This window comes from Hylobates moloch, unplaced genomic scaffold, assembly GCF_009828535.3.
Source record: "Hylobates moloch isolate HMO894 unplaced genomic scaffold, HMol_V3 SCAFFOLD_22, whole genome shotgun sequence".
Classification (NCBI taxonomy): Eukaryota; Metazoa; Chordata; class Mammalia; order Primates; family Hylobatidae; genus Hylobates; species Hylobates moloch.
In genome coordinates, this window is record NW_026652297.1 from 18,000,658 (window position 1) to 18,019,831 (window position 19,174).

The 19,174-nt window shown below is 34.5% G+C and overlaps 1 protein-coding gene across 3 annotated transcripts in view; it reads right to left on the bottom strand.

The window, feature by feature from the left end:
- The window catches only part of DNAJC13 (DnaJ heat shock protein family (Hsp40) member C13), a 118,902-nt gene that overhangs the window by 52,838 nt on the left and 46,890 nt on the right, over positions 1-19,174 (bottom strand). For all 3 annotated transcript variants that reach the window (XR_009211574.1, XM_032143441.2, XM_058433394.1), the window contains 12 exons: positions 17,563-17,638; positions 17,234-17,329; positions 16,310-16,453; positions 12,704-12,786; positions 10,841-10,994; positions 8,072-8,175; positions 7,823-7,982; positions 6,685-6,747; positions 5,500-5,601; positions 3,640-3,744; positions 2,329-2,531; positions 1,240-1,324 (listed from right to left, as the gene is read on the bottom strand). Coding sequence is in view for 2 of the 3 variants with exons in the window: in XM_032143441.2 (XP_031999332.1) it covers positions 1,240-1,324; positions 2,329-2,531; positions 3,640-3,744; positions 5,500-5,601; positions 6,685-6,747; positions 7,823-7,982; positions 8,072-8,175; positions 10,841-10,994; positions 12,704-12,786; positions 16,310-16,453; positions 17,234-17,329; positions 17,563-17,638 (1,375 nt within the window). In the remaining variant the exon portion in view is untranslated. The remainder of the gene's footprint in view (positions 1-1,239; positions 1,325-2,328; positions 2,532-3,639; positions 3,745-5,499; positions 5,602-6,684; positions 6,748-7,822; positions 7,983-8,071; positions 8,176-10,840; positions 10,995-12,703; positions 12,787-16,309; positions 16,454-17,233; positions 17,330-17,562; positions 17,639-19,174) is intronic.

Consider the following 19,174-nt stretch of genomic DNA (forward strand, 5'->3'; position numbering starts at 1 on the left):
CAAATGGCACAAGTTACTGGCATAGAACTTAATAGAAACATTTGCCTGAAATCTCTAGGACCTGACTTATTTGGGTTTAATGTTAATCTGAAGTTTAAATACCTGAATTCCAAAAAAGCAGAATAACGCAAAAGAAAAAGATACTTTGGCGTATCCTAGATTAATTCCAACTCAATGCTTTGAATCATTGGTATCAATGAAAACATAACTAAGAATAGTCAAAATCTAAGGCAGAAGCTAGTGAGACTGCTGTGATTACTTCTTAAGATATGAACCACCAAGTCCACCCCTGTGGCCTGCTGGTGTACCTCCCAGTAGTCTTAACATCAACATACACCACAAACTGGAGTACATTACTTTTCAGATATTAAAGTGGTGTGATTTTAAAAATAGGTAATAAATAAAACTCTTTTAGCACAATTCTGGAATCTAGAAACTTCTCATGTTTAGGCTCAATCTTCCACAGCATATTCAGCAACTCAAGAGTAAGTGAAATAGCCAGGTGCAGTGGCTCACGCCTGTAATCCCAGCACTTTAGGAGGCCAAAGCGGATGGATCATTTGAGGCCAGGAGTTTGAGAACAGCCTGGTCAACATGAGGAAACCCCTGCTCTACTAAAAATACAAAGTAGCTGGGTGTGGTGGCACATGCCTGTAATCTCAGCTACTCGGGAGGCTGAGCCAAGAGAATCATCTGAACATGGGAGGCAAAGGTTGGATTGAGTCAAGATCCTGCCACTGCACTTCAGCCTGGGCAACAGAGCGAGACTGTCTCAAAAAAAATAAAAAAATTAAGTGAAAGGAATGTAATTCAAAGTTCAGGCTTTTTTCTTTTCTGAGACAAGGTCTTGCTCTGTTGCCCAGGCTGGAGTGCAGTGGCATGATCACAGCTCACTGCAGCCTCAAACTCCTGGGATCAAACAATCCTCCCACCTCAGCCTCCCGAGGGGCAGGGACTACAGACATGTGCCATCATGCCTGGTGGCCATTTACTTTATTTATTTTTTGTAGAGATGGGGTCTTCCTATGTTGACCAAAGTGGTCTCGAACTCCTTGACTCAAGCAACCCTCCCGCCTCAGCCTCCCAAAGTGCTGGGATTGGAGGTGTGAGACTCCACACCTGGCCTGTTTAGGCTTTTTGAAAATGGAATAGACTGCAACAAAACAAAGACTGGTACTGATAATAAAATTAAGAGAAAATGATTCTTAAAATTGCTCCTAGTTTGATTATATAACTCACCTGAATGATATGGGGAAGGCAAGTGCTATCTGATAGCAGTCTTTTCACTTTGGGTAGAGGCCGAATGATGGCATTGTCTTGATCCCTAGAAAACAGTTTCTCACGTCAACATTTAATATATTTATTAAAATTTGTATGTTCAGAGCATATGACATTCTACTAGGCATGAAGCAGGTTACCTTACTTTTTTGTTAATGAAGACTAAGCTCTCATACAGCTGGGAACATGATTAGGTATTTTGGTTTAAATCTATTTGGCTGCTTAATATGACTTCATTTCCTTCCATAAGATTTCCTTGAAAAACAGTACCCTAGAAGAGCCAAAGACTCTTATTTATTATTTAATTGATTAAACTTGGTGTTGTCCAACACACTGTCAGTGGATATTTTCCCCCAAAGGGCGTATCAAACTTTGTTACATAAATTTAAACCTTGATTTAACTATGTTTGGTATTTTCCAAGTATAGCTTTAATTTTAATGCTACCTTATTTCTAAATACTAACTGTATAATTTTGAGTCCAACTGGAACCATGAAAACTTCAAGTATTTTAAAATGTTACACTTTCTCAGTAATTTCCATCACAAGATATCTTTAGTACAGTAATGAATCTAAATAATTTATATGTAAGTATTTCATAAAAAGTTACATGCAAGTGTTATACTTATGACTTGGAGAACAAATTCTCACCTTCACTGGTCAAGTGGGGCAAGATGTGGGCCTACACTTGCCTTCTATAGCAGAAATAGCTAGCCTGTCAGATCAACAGCTGGCATTTACCATTGTCTATGGACTGCAGTATGTGTAATTCAAAACATTCACACCAATTCACATAAATTATAAAATTGTTACTATTGTAAGTCTCAGTTTTGTAACATTATTTGAAACCTCCAGAGAAAGGTGCTTTTTTAGCTACTTTATTAATATAATTTGCAAATTCTTTATATCTGTTTCAAAAAATTCCAAACGTCAAAGCAGCATTCCTCCAAGGCCATAAATGGGACATCTTTGTTTTAAAACACCAGACCGATTCTATGATGTTACTAAGGAAGCATATCAATTATCCATGGAAACATTCAATTACATTTTACCTGCTTGGAAAATATCCACACATTGTGATCAACATGTTCAATATAAGGGTAGCAAGGTCAGTTTCATTCAGGACAGCCTGTCCACTGGCTAAGAGACACCACTTAAGCTGGGGTATGGACTGAAGTGGTCGCCATCCATCCATGCCTTGAGCCCAGCATCTGGTTTTTGCATTTAACATTCCTTTGGTCCACAATTCTTGCATCTTAATGGATGGAAGGCATTATTACAAACAGACAAAATAAAATGAAAAACCTCACTAATGTTTTCTACTTTATAGTAAATACTATAAATACTATATAGTATTTACTTTATAGTAAATACTATAAATACTAAATTATGAAACAAACATGCAAGTACACTATTTTAGAAAAAACAAGTTTGTTGATGGGCCTTTGGGAACCCAAATTTGGTACACACACACACACACACACACACACACCCACACACACACACCCACCACCACTTGGCCAACCTGCAGAGTATAAAGAATACTGGAAAGAGTAAAAATGACAGGTGGAGTGCTAAATAATCAAATTATACTAGAGCAGAACGGTTGGTCCTCCATAAAACTATCTTTGCCCTATTCGAAATGAGGCTGGGAGGTTGAAGATCAGAGGCAGGATCAAGTATTAAGATAAAGAGGAAAACTGTCCTTAGTTCTTGGACTGAATAATTTTCAATGAATTTTAGACTACACATTAAAACTTATTTACTCATACCATATAGAAACATTATAGTTTGACATAAGTACTAAGATAGCTTTTTTTTTTTTTCTTTTTTGGAGATAGGGTCTTGCTATTCATTGCCCAGGCTGGAGTGCAGTGGTGTGATCATGGCTTACTGCAGTCTCAACCTCCTGGGCTCAAGCGATCCTCCCACCTCAGTCTCTCAAGTAGCTGAGACTATAGGCATGCACCACCATGCTTAGCTAATTATTTTTTATTTTAATAGATAGTCTCTTGCTATGTTGCCCAAGCTGGTCTTGAACTCCTGGCTTCAAGCGATCCTCCCACAGTGATGGAATTACAGGTGTGAGCCACTACACCCAGCCAGAAATTATTACATTAAAATCACTAAAAACCTGAGTGCTACCCTCCGTAACAACAGCTTTTAAACAAGGTTTAAAGGCATAGTTTTATATGTATGTTTGGTTCTCCATTTTTCATGTGGAAACTGAGTTGCAGGGCCCTTGGAGCTAATAACAGGAATTTAAATGACAGCTTTAAAATATTCCACACCTCTGTAAGTGCTAAGCAGGAGGGCATAAGAAATGCTGAGACCTTCACAAAAAGTATCTCCAAGATACATACCTCATGAAATCCATACGGGCCACTCCTTTCTTTGTCTGCGTTGCCAAAATACCATTCCTTTTCACTCTCTCTTTTCATATCTGGAGCAGCTTCAATTACATTGCTCTAAGTTTGAAAAAGATTTAAATTATTTTCCAAGGCAGAAATCTAAAAGACCAGTTGTCATAAAACAAAGTTGCACAGCAGTACTTTGGAGGGGTTTATATCCCTTTAAAAGTTAACCTGAAATTTTAAGTGACCTTATTTTAAGATTTAAGAGTTTAGGACAAAATGCCTAACCTAACAGTCCAAAAAAACTATTTCCTTATTCATATATATTTGAAGTAAATGGTTTCCTAAGTTCACACTCAGCAATCTAAGCTAAATTCAGTGACATCTACATTCCCCATGGTCATTGATAAATACCCAGGACACTAACATTTTAGTAGCAAAGAATATTGCAAATAGTTACGTAAATAGATACGTATCATTAATCTTAAGCCACAACGCTCAAAATATTAAAGTTCTTTTGGGGGAAAAACTCACTCCAACTAAGAGTTCCAATAAGTATCTGAGATCAAAGCATTAAAATGCTAACAGCAAAGTTAGTTTTCAGTGGTTTTATATACTTAGTCTCAATTTAGTATCTATTATCCTTACTACAAATAATTCTTACAATGTTCTCTATCAATGTTTTACAAGAATCTAGGTTAAAATTTTTACGTAGTTGGGTTATTTTATCACAACATGGTTATGTTCTTTGTCTTTTTTGAGACAGGGTCTTACTTTGTTACCCAGCCTGGAGTGCAATGGCACAAAAATGCCTCACTGCAGCCCTGACTTCCCAGGCTCATGCAATCCTCCTGCCTTAGCTCCTCAAGTAGCTGGGACTACAGGTGTGTGCCACCACATCTGGCTTTTTGTTTTTGTCAAGACAGGTTTTGCTAATTTGCTTAGGCTGGTCTTGAACTCCTGAGTTCAAGCGATCCTCCCGCCTCAGCCTCCCAAAGTGCTGGGATTACCGGTGTGAGCCACTGTGTCCAGCCTGTTCTTTTTCTTACAATCACCGTCCTCGAGAATGAAATAACATGTTTTTAAATACTGCCATAATTATCAGCTTTCAGTTAGACTCATATAGAGAGATACAGCAAAGTTGTTATGAGCATATAGACCTCTGGGTCTTAATTCTAGCTCTGCCACTTATCAGGTGACCTTGGGCGAGATAGCCTCTGTGTTCCTTAGTTTCCTCATCTGTAAAATGTGGATAGTAACCACCTCAAAGGGCTGTTGGGGGATTCAAAAAGTTAATATATTGTATGTGTACCAGAACAGTACCTGTTGTAATGGTATATAACAGAATACGCCATATACTAAATACTCGAATAGCACTTTTGGTCACAATTCACATGAAATCTAACATGACACATCTCCTTACATCAGGAAATTAACACACCAAAAAAATCAAATGAGCTAAGGATAGATTCTTCTATAAGTTAAGTATCAGTCCTCTTGGCTGGTATCAATAAGGTGTGCAGACTCCTTTAAGGCAAAGCATATTCTTACTGCTTGCCAATGTTAAAAGTACTAGTTACATATCTAATGAATTCAGTTTATATCCTAAAAGTCACATTGCCTCAAGATAAGCCATATTAGAGATACAGTTACTTTAATTGACAAAATAAAACTCAATCGTTACTGTCCATTTTGGATTGTTCTTACAGTGGTTTCACATCTTCTGTGTGAAATCTCTGAGAACTAGTACTACTGTAATTACTGGAGAAATAAGTGTGTGACCACATATTTTCAGATTTCTATGATTCTTTTGACTAAAATTATACTCAAAGAATGTTAAGTTTGTAAAACATAAACAAGGATACGTACTTGCAGTGGTACTGTAGCTCGGCTTACATGGAGATGTGCAAGGGTAAGCAAGTCCACAAGGATTCTTATTCCATTTGAATCCATGAGATCCTTAACATTTTTCTGGAAGAGGAAAACATTTTTTTCGTAATCTAAACATTTTTCATAATCTAAAACCTATCCCAATAGTACCTTTCCCAATAGGTACTACCACCTACAAGGTCCTCGAAGAAGAGAATGTTTGGAATCTTTGGAAATAATTGATACGACTGGTATTACTTGGTCTTTTCAGCATTTTGTGTTCAAGGAAACTGAATTCCAATTGATTATAAGGGCAAAACTATATTACAAAGAGATCACTTAAGAATTTTTACTTAAATATATTCTGCGGAAAAAACAACCTCTGGTTTTACAATTATTCTGTCAAGGTCTTTTTAATAAACAGATTATTCTATATCAGAAATAAAGTCTGCTATATTAAAAAATCTTTTAATGTTCCAGTTTGTTTTCATAAACTTAAAATAACTGGTAATTTCTTAGAAGAGACTATAACTTCAATTAAAATTTCTTTGTACTTATAATTACACTTCAGTTTAAAACATTTGCATTACTTACTATAACAATAAAACTACACAAATTGGTATTAGTATCAAAGTTTTAAGAAATGAAAATCCGCTTACACTTCAACATAAATTGTGAATTAATGTTATATATTACAACTATGAATTCCTCTTGTTTGAAATGAGCAAGAATCTATTAAAATGTCTTTAAAAAGAAAATAGAGTAAAATGACTAATCTTCTAACTTCCAATTTCTTTTTATCAACAAAATGTATACTGATAAAGACTTTCCATTTTATGTCAAGCATATATTTTACTTAAAATTTAACCCCAAAGAGTCCCTAAAGAAAAATAAGCTAATTTTTATTATTAGAAATCATTTTAATGTATTAAAAGTCATCCATTATTTGTCATTCAGAATTTTATTATCATTAATTCATTCTGCACCCATAATATTAAGACAGACTATACAGGGAATACTGACAAAAACCTTTCCCTCCAGGAGATTACAGCACACAGAACTTTCTGTCTAAAAAGGAGAAGACAGAAAGGAACACTCCCTGGATAATCAACTCAAACTGTGAGTTTATCTTACATACTTATATGACTTGGAAATAACAATGTAAGTAATGTGAAACTACTGTACCTTATTAAGGATCAACTTGTTAAGGAAGAGAATCAACCTATCTCGTTCAAGTTTATCTGTGCACTATTGAAATAAATGAGAATCTGGTCAGAAGTGAATAGAAACAAAAATTAAGGTATTACTATTACTAGACAAAATCAACCAACAGCCCATAAGAAGTAATGCCATCTTATAAACATTAAGGAGAAAAATCATAGAAATCTGTCAATTATTGCAATTCCTTAATGAATTCTGAAAATTACATTCTTTATGTAACTTGTCTAATCTCCCTAGAAAGGCAGACATTTTAAAGTCAAACAAATTAATATATAGCTTTAAGGAGACATGTAAAAATTGAAGTAAGTGAAATAATTGGTCCAAATGATACTTGAAGTAAAAGGAATGTAAACGCAAAATAAAGTATAAAATATATACACTGCAACAAACAGGCAGCAATCAAATGAGCTGCATGATGAATTGATTAATTTGTCCCCTCCACCATGTTCAAGTGTTAAATGACAAATTCTCAAAAGAAAAAAATTTTTTTTTGAGACAAGGTCTTGCTCTGTCATCCAGGCTGGAGTGTGATCACAGCTCACTGCAGCCTCAACTTCCTTGGCTCAAGTGATCCTCTCACTTCCAGGTGAACCACCAGGTACATGCCACCATGTCCACTAATTTTTTTATTTGACAAACTGTATAAAATTTTTTGTAAAGTGCTAACTCAAGGTTTCTTTTTTGGAGGGGTAGCATTGTACTTTTAAAAGGTTTTTACTATCTTCACACTTCTAAATTTAGTATGCTAGCATCAATTAAGATTTTTCCAAAATGGAAAATCAAAGGTACATACAACTCTACAAGTCACCATTTCTTTTATACACCTGTCCAACTCATCCATACTTGAAGACTGACAAGTAGGTCAACTAAAGTCATTTGAAAACAGTAACTGAAACACATAAAGTGACATGGACAAATTCTAACCCATTATTCATTTTCCTATTCATCTAACTCAGATTTAAATAAGCATAAATTATAGAAAAATGAATGCAGAAAGTTACAGTAATAATGTGATCAAACAGAATTTAAATTTAGTTTTTAAAATTTAACACATAACCTAGTGACACTATCAAATAGTAATTTCCTTAAATGATATCCTTACCCTCTCTAACATTCCAATGATATATCTGGTATCTGTAAAAGGTCCTATTTCTTCGTGACATCTGCCATAAACAATAGCAAGGGCTTGTAAACATAAACACTTCATGTTTACTTTTGGGGTGAGCAAGAAGCGATGATAAAGCTCATTGAAAAATTCATACCTAGATTTAAAAAAAAAAAAGTTCACAATAGAAATAACCATGAAACCAACGGTGAAAACAAATGCAACAGGATATACAGAGTAGCTCACGATCTCTTAATTGATCCACTTTCTTCATTCTCATCTTCCTCCAATAGTAATCTCAGGTAATAGTCTCCTATTTTAATTTCCTCTGCCAGGCACTCATATTTAACCTTCATAAACAAAAGCAAATTACACTATTTTAGTATACAGTAGATTCTGGCAATTTCTAATAATCGTTTCTTATAATTCTTTCTGTTCAGAACTTATTTCTTAAAATACCTGTTAATTCAATATTGTTAACATGACTATTTTAGCTAAATGCTGAGAATTACATACCAATTTTATAAATGTAAGACTTGCTGATAAAAACTATCACAGCACTATGTGGTGTCAATTAAAAAACGAGGAATAAAATCTGCTTTATTCCCTACTGGGTTTGCTATAAAAAAGCAAGGAGTGGATGGTCCTGCATCACACATAATTTGCTCAACACACATACACTACTTCAGGTCTTCCCTCTATCCCGCATCTCTATCCCTGGTGATGTGCCAAGACTTAAAACCAACACATCAACTACCTTTTACATTTTCGTAAAGAATTCCTTCTATGTCAAATCACCCCATGCTACTAAATTGAGGTGATAAATGAGGGCAAAGTCAAAGATCAGGAGTTGGGGCAGCACCACTATGCTTGCACTCAGGCTGTGTGTCTCAAGGAAAGATTTCAGGCAATTATAAAAAGGAATTCCCAGATTAAAATTCTTTTTCTGAACTCTAGATTTCTAAAAATATAAATTATATAAAATCAAATATATATCTTCATTTCACTTTCTATATAAAGTCTAAGCATTCAATTCATTCAATTTCTATTAAGCATATACTGTGTGCCATGTACTATTCCAGGCGCTGGAGACGCAGCAGTTGAACAAAGGTTTCTGTGCTCACAGGTGAAGCCCATAAAAAAGTGAAATGTTTGATAGTTGGGTGACAGTAAGTACTACAGAGTAAAATAAAGCAGGAAACAGAGATAGGGAGAGAGAATGTATATGTAAATATGTGTGTATGTATAAAAGGGGCTGCATTTTAAAAAAGGTATCCAGGGAAGACCCACTCAGATAACGACATTCGAAAGATCTGCAGATGAGAAAACAGGTTATGAGGCTATCCAGGGAAATCCCTTATTCTAAGCAGAGGAAACACCAAATAAGACGACCTTGAGGTAAGAACGTGAATTTGGTATTTTCTAAGGAGCCTGTTTGGCTGGAACAGAGTGTGAGAGAAGGAGAGCAGCATGAGATGAGATAAAAGAAACAATGCTTAGCATTGGGGGTTACACAGATGCTGGCTTGTAAGTCATTTTAAGGACTCAGATTTTAACTGAGATGGGAAACCACAAGAGCACCAAGGGTTTGAGCACAGAAATAATGTGCTTGCTATTTAACAAGGTAACTCTGCTATGTTGATAATAGATTCCAGGGAGGCAAGAGTAGAAGCAGTGATATTGTTGCAATCTAGGTCTGAATAAATTTTGAAGGTGCACTGTATGGAATTTGCTAAAAAACTTGATATAAAAGATAATGTCAAGGGTTTTCACTAGAAAATAAGGAGTAGTTATTATCTAAGATCATAAAGACTGTAAGAGAAGTAGGCTCAGAGGAAGAACAAGAGTACAATTTTGGAGAAAAGTTCTAGATACTTATCAGATATCCAATTATGAGACAGAAGTATGAAGTCTAGGGCTAAAAGTCTAAGCAAGAGATAAAAATCTGGAAGCCATCAGCAAATAAAAAGCCGGACTGGGCAACATGGTGAAACCTCGTCTCTATAAAAAAATACAAAACTTAGCTAGGCATGGTGGTGCAAGCCTCTGGTCCCACCTACTAGGGAGGCTAAGGTGGAAGGATTGCTTGAGCCAATGAGGCAGAGGCTGCAGTGAGCCAAGATGGCACCACTGCAGTCTAGCCTACGCAATAAAGCAAGGTCATATCTCAGAAAAATAAAAAATAAAATAAAATAAAATAAAAACATTTAAAGTCATGAAACTTAATGATTTCAGTGAGGCAACGAATAAAAATGAACGAGGTCAAAGAACTGAAACTTTGGGAGCCAGCCAACATTTAGTGGTCAGCGAGATGAAGCAAAATGAGTAAAGAAGACTTGAGAAGTAGACAGTGAAAAAGGAGAAAATCTAGCAGAATACAGACTCCCAAAACAAAGTAAAGACGAGTTTTTCATTTTGCTAAGAAAAGAATGAGCATATCCAAATGGAATATGGAAATGCAACTGGGTTAAAGATCAAAGCCCGCGGGATCACTCATGTTCAAATTTAAAGCTATAATAGTTTAAATTGTATATGTTTATAATATACTTCAATTATATATACACCCACACATATAACATTACCTACTACCACCATCTTTCTTGTTTTTCCTGCTCGTCACATCAGTATTTTAATAGAACAGCAAAATATGGTCGCATTCAGAATCAATTAACACAAAAAAAAATCAAACAAGTTACAAGGAACAAGGCAAACAGGGTATGTTTCAACGAAAAAAGAACTCGAAGGTCCCAGAAATGGAAAAAAAAGAAAAAAGGAAAGAATAGATTTGGAATGCACAGAATCAAATTTATTAAAATTCTTACATGATTCTCAGGTACAAAGCTAATTATTTTTGTCTGATACAAAGATTAAAGTTTTCTAGTATTGCCTACATAACATTAAAGGGGGAAAGGTAAAGACAAGATATGTAAGTACAAATTTTTTTTAAAAAATCACTCCCCAAATAGTACATGCTTTATTTTTTAAGATTAACATACTGGAAAAATCAAACTTTACCTCAAACTCATGGTGGTTCCAGGAGATCACATTAGCACTTCCAAGTTCTCTGTCAATGTTAAATGCTCTCATTTCAGATTCAAGAGTATCTTTCAGTTCTTCTCGTGTTTTGAAATTCCAAATGAGGTTTGACCTGGCATGGTCTTGACCAAACCTAGACATACATATAATCAGGAAATAGCAGGATGCACTAAGCATTTTAAAAAATCTATAAATATCCCTTACTGACCTTATAATAAGCAAAAAAAAAAAAAAAAAGGGAATAGACTTTAGCAAATGTAAGTAAAGAAAATAAAATCTGTGTAAAGGAAGTAGAGTAAAACATTAATGACAGAATCTTGGTGGTACGTATACAGATACTCACTGCAAAATTCTTTCACCTTTTGTATGTTTGAAAGTTTTCATAATAAAAAGTTGAGAAAAAAAGGAACCTAAACTATGAAACAAATCTGTGTGAATTAAAAAAAAAAAAAAACCTGATATTTCAACTTCAATGTTTACTGCTAATACAAATTCCAGTTAGAAAATAATTCTATTGGCCAGGCATGGTGGCTCCCACCTGTAATCTCAGCACTTTGGGAGGCCGAGGCAGGCGGATCATGAAGTTAGGAGTTCGAGATCACCCTGGCCAAAATGGTGAAACCCTGTCTCTACTAAAAATACAAAAAATTAGCTGGGTGTGGTGGCACACGCCTGTAATCCCAGCTACTTGTGAGGCTGAGGCTGCAGATTCGCTTGTACTCGGGAGGCAGAGGTTGCAGTGAGCCAAGATCGCGCCACTGCACTCCAGCCTGGGCGACAGGGTGAGACTCCATCTCAAAAAAAAAAAAATTATCTTGTCAGATACAAAACTTTAGGTTGGGGAGATAAGAATTGCTGGACTTCTGGGTAAAGAGTCAGGTGGAATCTGGGTAAAGAGTAAGGTGGAATCAGCAACAATCTATATATGTTAGGACTTTACAGACTACCCAAGAAAGAATACTGCAAACTGCCAAGCTATGACTGAGCGTTTTCAAAGTATCTTCCTCATATGCTTGGAGTAACTGTTGTAAAACATTTGGGCACAAGTCTAACTGGGGATTAATGGGCTTCACATATGCTTACTTTCAAGTCTGCAATCCTCCTAGAAAGTCTCATTTCAGAGTTCCAAGGAAGTTCTATGGGGCGCAACACAACTGAGAGAGAAATCCAAGGCATATACTTAAGGATATACTATATACATACTGTATACTTTAAAAGCAGTGTGGGGGAGTTTTCAAAGGACATATTTTTCTTTATTGGCCAAGGTATAATTGATATGTCAGTTTCCAGAGTGAGTACTGTGAGTTATCTTAAACAAGCTTTGCAAACTCTCCAAAATGATTGTTTCCCTGTCGTGTGTCTGTGTGTGTGTGTGTGTGTGTGTGATCGGGAAGGGGGTGCAGGGTAAAGGTGAGATTAGTAGATAAGAAGAGGGAAGAGGTTACCACATTTGACAGGAGGGAAGGTCCTCCTATCAGCTAACTTGGACACTCATTTCTCACAAGTCTTATGTTATCATCTGCCTCTTTTAAGACTCCATTTCCAACTAGGACCTATGCGATTATTTCTAAGCGTGTAATAAAGTATTTTTAAAGTAATCATCTCTAAGCCTTAATAAAGTCTTTAATGTAATTTTAGTTCCTCAGACTATCACTCTATGAAAAGCCTTAATTTTAGAAGCATCTCTAGTCATCCCAATCTTAACAGTTATAGTTCCTGAACTTGATGGCATAAAAATACATGTGGCATAAAGCAACAGTTTCAGGGAAGAAAAACGTGTCATGATGCCTCTCATGGCAATATTAAATTTAATCTTTATTGGAAAAGAGACCTAAAGTTTACCTATAATAGAAGAGATCCCAATTTGCTTCTATTTTTATTCTTTGTCTTCTCTTTCGAAGAACTACCGGCTTCTGATTTATATTCTGGAATAGAGAAAAACTTCATAGTGCTCAATCTGGGGCTACCAAATAGGCTTAGTCAGAAGATCATCAATTTATAAGTGATGAGAAACATTTCTTTCATCAAATTTTGACAGAAACAAAAGTTAACGGAATAAATAAAATCTCTAAAACATGAATATAAATATAGGATATTAAATTATAGCACATATAATTTGACAGCATATATTTCTATAGTGTTACTCAAGTATTTTCCATGTAGTCTAAAGCTGTTTCAACACCAAATTTTGTTAAAGTTTACAGTGATTAATAAAATTTATAATAGTCAAAAACAGTGACTTGTTTCAAACATTTACATGCAGTTACCACAAAAGCCTTGGGACAACAATAAATGCAAAAGATTACAGGTTGTTAAAGTGCTACCAACCAAAGCCAAGAGGAGCAAGTACAAATTGAAATAGCTAATGGAGAAGAAATGTGTCTACACATTCAAACACATGTGAAGTAAGACTTGAATTAAACAGAGAATATCGAAGATGACTCCACATGCCAGGCAGCTTAATGCATTTCACACACGTAGCAGGAACTTACACTCACCATATTGTTTTTGTCCTGAATTTAATCGTAAAAAGGAAAAAAAAATTAAAGAAAATAAAAAGAGAATGAGCCTAGATCTGCTAAATTGTATCCATTACACATCAATATAAAATTATCTTCACTTTAAGACTAAAACAGGTGCACCTGCCTCTCTAAGCCTATGACTCAAATTTTAGGCAGTCATAAACCCTTTGAGAATTCAAAGAAAACTATGGTCCCTCTTTCAGAGATAGGCATATACTTAAGGTTGCAACTGGAAAAGAAGATCTGTACATGGACCAGAGGTTAAGAATCTCTGCTCCGAATGAAACCCATATATATATATATATATATATATATATATCAGATATGAAAACTCTAATCCTCATTGTGATAGAAACAAAAAGTAGAAAGTGGTATAGATTAAAACATGGAAGTCTGTAATTTCATTAAAGTGCAAAAAACCCACAGACTAGATGACATAGGAAGAAAAAAGGTAAAATAAATTTTAAAAAATATTATTTGAAATATAAACCCTATAAGTTATATAAGAAAATGTTTCCTACAAATTTTAATTCTGTGCACTATCATGAAAACTAATGCAAAGTGGCTTGAATAAAGTATATAAATAATTCAAAATTTGGTTTAATGACAAATCTTTTCTTCAACTTTCTAATTAAGAAGTACTTTCTTCAATCCCTCCACCCCGCCAGGACAAAAGACTGGCAGTCTAGAGTAATAAAAATGTAAATGCTATACAGAAAAAGGACAAAAAACTCTCCATAAACTAAGTGACTGAATTGGAGACTCAGGCTAACAGCTCTAACTAGCTAAACAAATCCCTAAACTGAAAATAACAAAGAAAAAGCAACCTTATACATTAGCCAAAGGTTACTACTAATCCAGCACAGAGCATCAGCTGCAAATGGAACTGACTTCATAAACATTGATTATATAAGAAATGCAGATTGTTTCAAGAATCGCCAGTTAATCTTGACAATGATTAGTTTTCAGACTCTAACTATAGCATAAGATCATTCCAAACTTTGATGTTAGTGTTTCTATCAATAAAATAGTCATAAAGATTATTTGCTGTTCCCTAAAGAAATTAATGTTAAAAATAGTACCCACGCAGAAAGGGGATAAGCCGTTGACGCTAACCAAAAGATCTTCTTGAGCAACATTTATCTGGCACCATTATTTGCTCAAAACTTTAGTAACACCCCATGTAAATGATACCAACAAACCAGTAAAACATTTTTTATATTAAAAATATTCTTTTCCCTCTCAATTGTTTTAAAATAGCAGATTATTATCCATAGTTTTAGCTAAGACTAGAGCTTTGTGTTCATGCTTATGCTGGATAAATGTTACATATGAAGTCTGATGCCAAAAACTTACCTACAGTATGATAATTATATTCAACAACTTGAAACAACTGTTATTTTAGAAATCGGTTTAACTACCTGAAGCCAGGAGCTTGTAATTTTTAATAACTGTGAAAATCATTCATATCTGTAGATTTTTCAACTGTTCAAATGCTATACCAATATTATCCTGACCAGATATGTATATAGTGCCTTTACTATTATCTTGCTTGTATATCAAAAAAAAAAAAACCCTATAAGATAGAGAAGGGAGGTATCGTTATTCTGATTTATGAAAGAGGAAAGTAAGGTTCTAAAAACCGTAACTTGGATTAACAAGTGATGAAACTAGGCTCAGAAGTTAACCAACTCAAAGCTCAGCATTCTCTTTACTATACTACATAGTCACTTGAAAGCCTGTCTAATGATTCTTTATATTGAATATATCACTTATATAAATTAGCAGTAATCTATTATTCTGGAGCTCTAAAGAATTTAACATTGATCCCAATTTCAGATAGATACACAAGACTATAATATTTGTTCTGCTATGCTTACGTATTCTGGTAATCCATAAGAAACTGACTTGTTTTAGAAAGATATTAAAATTATTTTCCTTGAATACGGCAATAGCTACCATAAATAAGAAGGTTAAAGAGAAAGAATGTATGTATGATCAACAAAAACTGAGATCAAGACTGCTTCTACAGGACATCTTAATTCATACTCAACCACTGCCAAACCTATTATAGATAGAAGAATGCATTACTGTATCAGGTTCTGTAGAACATACTGCATGCTGAAGAATGCGACTAAAACTGTTTTAGATCTAACCTTGATTTGAGAAACAAATATTACAAAATTTAAGTACACACAATACATTTAATTTAAAATGTGAATCTTAATCTCCAAAACACTTGTCTGGCTAGTTCTGAATAAAAAGGCTAACAGGAAGAGCATCTTTATTTTTATAGGTACAAAACAAAGTCCAGAGAAGAAGGGAAGAAAATAAATACATATGAATAAAGAAGAACAAAAACTGGAAGAAAAATTAAGAGTGGAATTCTAATATTAAATACCAAAATAAAAACCTAATCATCAACTCATAAAACTATGAACTAAGGAAAATGGATATAAAAATATGAATTAGAAATTAGGTACCATTCGGCTGGGTGCGGTTGCTCACGCCTGTAATCCCAGCACTTTGGGAGGCCGAGGCGGGTGGATCACGAGGTCAGGAGATCGAGACCATCCTGGCTAACACGGTGAAACCCCATCTCTACTAAAAATACAAAAAATTAGCCGGGCATGGTGGCGGGCACCTGTAGTCCCAGCTACTCGGGAGGCTGAGGCAGGAGAATGGCGTCAACCCGGGAGGCGGAGCTTGCAGTGAGCCAAGATTGCGCCACTGCACTCCAGCTTGGGGGACAGAGCAAGACTCCATCTCAAAAAAAAAAAAAATAAGGAAGAAATTAGGTACCATTCATTTTTAAGCTTCAGGTATTCAGCAAGAAACATCAATACCATCTCTGTGAACAGCAGGAACTAAAGTAGACTAGGACACACAGAAGTGCTAGGAATTTGGAAGCAAATTTTATTTTTACCTCTTTTTGAGCAATGCCCATCCTATCCCTCCAGTGCATCAATACAAGATCCACTTTTTCTTTGGCAAATTTTTCAACTTCTTTAGCGGCTTTTCCAGCTAGTCTTTGCCACTCTGGAACTTTATTAAATTTTCCATACTGATCCTGTAAAATAATGTTGAAATCCATTACATGCCTGTTTGCAAATTTATTTTAAAACTCTATGTAAAGCTGAGTCATTCTATCTATTTTATAAGGTAAATGCTGGATGTTATGGTTCAGTGAAGAAACAAACTGAAAACTTCTACAATTATACTTTTTATCCAAGAAACTTTAACTTTTCTACTTAGGTTTCAAGATGATTCTTTTATGAGGGGTGGCAAGATGCAAGTGGGAGCTGGGTGCAGACAAAGAAGGAGTGATGACAAAAAAAGAATACACGTAAGAAATTATTATAGTAGTGTATCATAAAGATGTTTAATTTTTCCATGGATGGCCCAACCCTTATAATTAACAAAGATCTTGTAAGGAAAAAAACCCTACCTATAACTTTTTTCATGGTTGGCCGTTTTTACCAACAACATTTATCAATTTCATATGTGCAAAATACCACACTTACACACTTACTGTTACTCCAGAACGTACCAATAAGTTGAATTAGAGAAACAAAACATAGAATAAAATGACCACTATTCATAACATTAATCTGTGGTGATAGTTGCAAAACTCTGTAAATATACCATAAATTATTTAATTGTATACCTTAAAAAGATGAATATTATGGGATGTAAATTTTACCTCAAGAAAGATATCAATAGTTAAGTATTACTATTCAATGCAATGAATTCTTTGTTTCTAAAATTTTTAGCATGTTTCAAAAAAGACATATATATATATAAGTACACTTACTCCTAAAGAAGACACACTTGGGATAATCATATTTACCATTGCTATTTTCACATTGTCTCTAACATGCATCCGATCAGCATCCTTCTCAGGTATGAGATCTGAGCTGTCCAAGTATGCCAGCAAGCCTGGCGGCTAAAAACAAAACACAAAATCCATTTTCAAAACAATGTGAAAAAGAAAATTTAGCCTTAAAAACCCAAATAAATTAATACTGTGGCTTAGCTACTGAGGGTAAAACTTTACAGTAACTCCTATGATAATACCTTTTCAATAAAAAACAAACCATCCCCTTTTAACAGTACAGATAACTTGTTCAATTAAATTTTATTAGGCAGTATATAAACCTAATTTCTCAACTGACTTACCAAAATGCGTTTCAACAAGTTTGTTGCGGTTGCATTATCAGCTGTCCAGAGTCCCACTAAATGTCTACTTAGCTGTCTGAAAAAAGCAGACGTTGAGAAAGGTTTGCTGCTTTATCTCAGCTAGAACAGAAAGGAATTTTTAAAAACAAAATATCACATAATTATAAAAAATATGGCTACAGTAAAAAAATCATTCTGATGTTAAAAATAGTTATTAAAAAATTTAATGTGGGGTTATAATTCAAATATTACTAATATTTTGGAATTTTCTAAAAATTAAAATGTTTTCCTAATATACACTCATTTTCAATAAACCTGAACATGAAAAAAGTAGGTTTTTATCCCACTTAAAGGAAGAAAAAAATAACAAAAACAATTAGACTTGATGACACAATTAATTTGTATAACGAGTCCTACTAATATAGTGACAATGGCATCCTGGCATTTTTTGGAATTCTGAACAAGCAGAAGTCAACAACTATGTTCTAATATAACCGTTTTGGCAAGATCAGAGAGAAAATTATTTTCACTTCTAGAGTTTGGGCAAAGACCTAACCACTTATAGCAAGTTATTTGACTTATCTCACTTAAAAGCTATACAAGTATATTTTAATTCAAAGTAAAAATCTAAGATCCAAGTTCAATCTATGGTTTAGTCATTTACTAACTTTAATCCCCATTCAACACCTGTCTCCTTAACTGAAAGCTCCTCATAAGTAGAAACCCTATTTTACCTACCAGTGACCCTTCTGTGCTTTGGTGGGGATTCAATTACCATAGCTATAAGAATGGTCATGAAACCTATGAGGGAAATAACCAAATAACCACCTACAAACATATGTTTTATATATGTTACATTACCGAAGAACAAAATTTAACTGCAAAACCCAAAATATACTTTGTCACCAGAAAGTGAACGCCACTAAAACTGTTCATTCCTGTGCCAATTTGAAAGCTAACATATTGAAGTAATTAAACTTGTAATTTCCTTCACTGGCATTTGGTACGTTATCATATCAGTGACTCCTAAAAAGGCTTTAGTTAGGGACAAAAGAGATAACATTTTATAACAGCAATTTGTAAAAGATAAAGCAATGCAAATAGAGTGATATTTCTATTATACATTGACAGATCTTTAACAGTGTAATTCAAATATTACTAACCTTTTGGAATTTTCTCCAAATTAAAATGCTTCCCTAATACACTAATTGATCACAGTAGGGAATTTAACTGGTTAACTATACTGAAGAGAAACACAACAAGCAAGCATTTAACATGGGGGCGGTTAATGGAATAAGCTATCAATAGTCTCTACTTTAATGAAAGATGGTGTCTAGCACTGCTAACAAGACAATACTAGGAAAACATCCTTCTTATCTGTATCCTCTAAGACTACTTTTGTTCTTAACACACGTGAGGGAGGTAGTTTCTTCTAATAGTATAAACAGTAAAAAAAAAAAAATCCCTGACAAGGCAGCATATACCATGATGTATAATAACTGCACATACATGACAAAGAAAATGTACAGTATTGTAACAAACTAAACGTTTAACTCAGCAACTTATGATATTATTTAAAAAGTCAAAAAATAAAAATATTTATGATACTCAC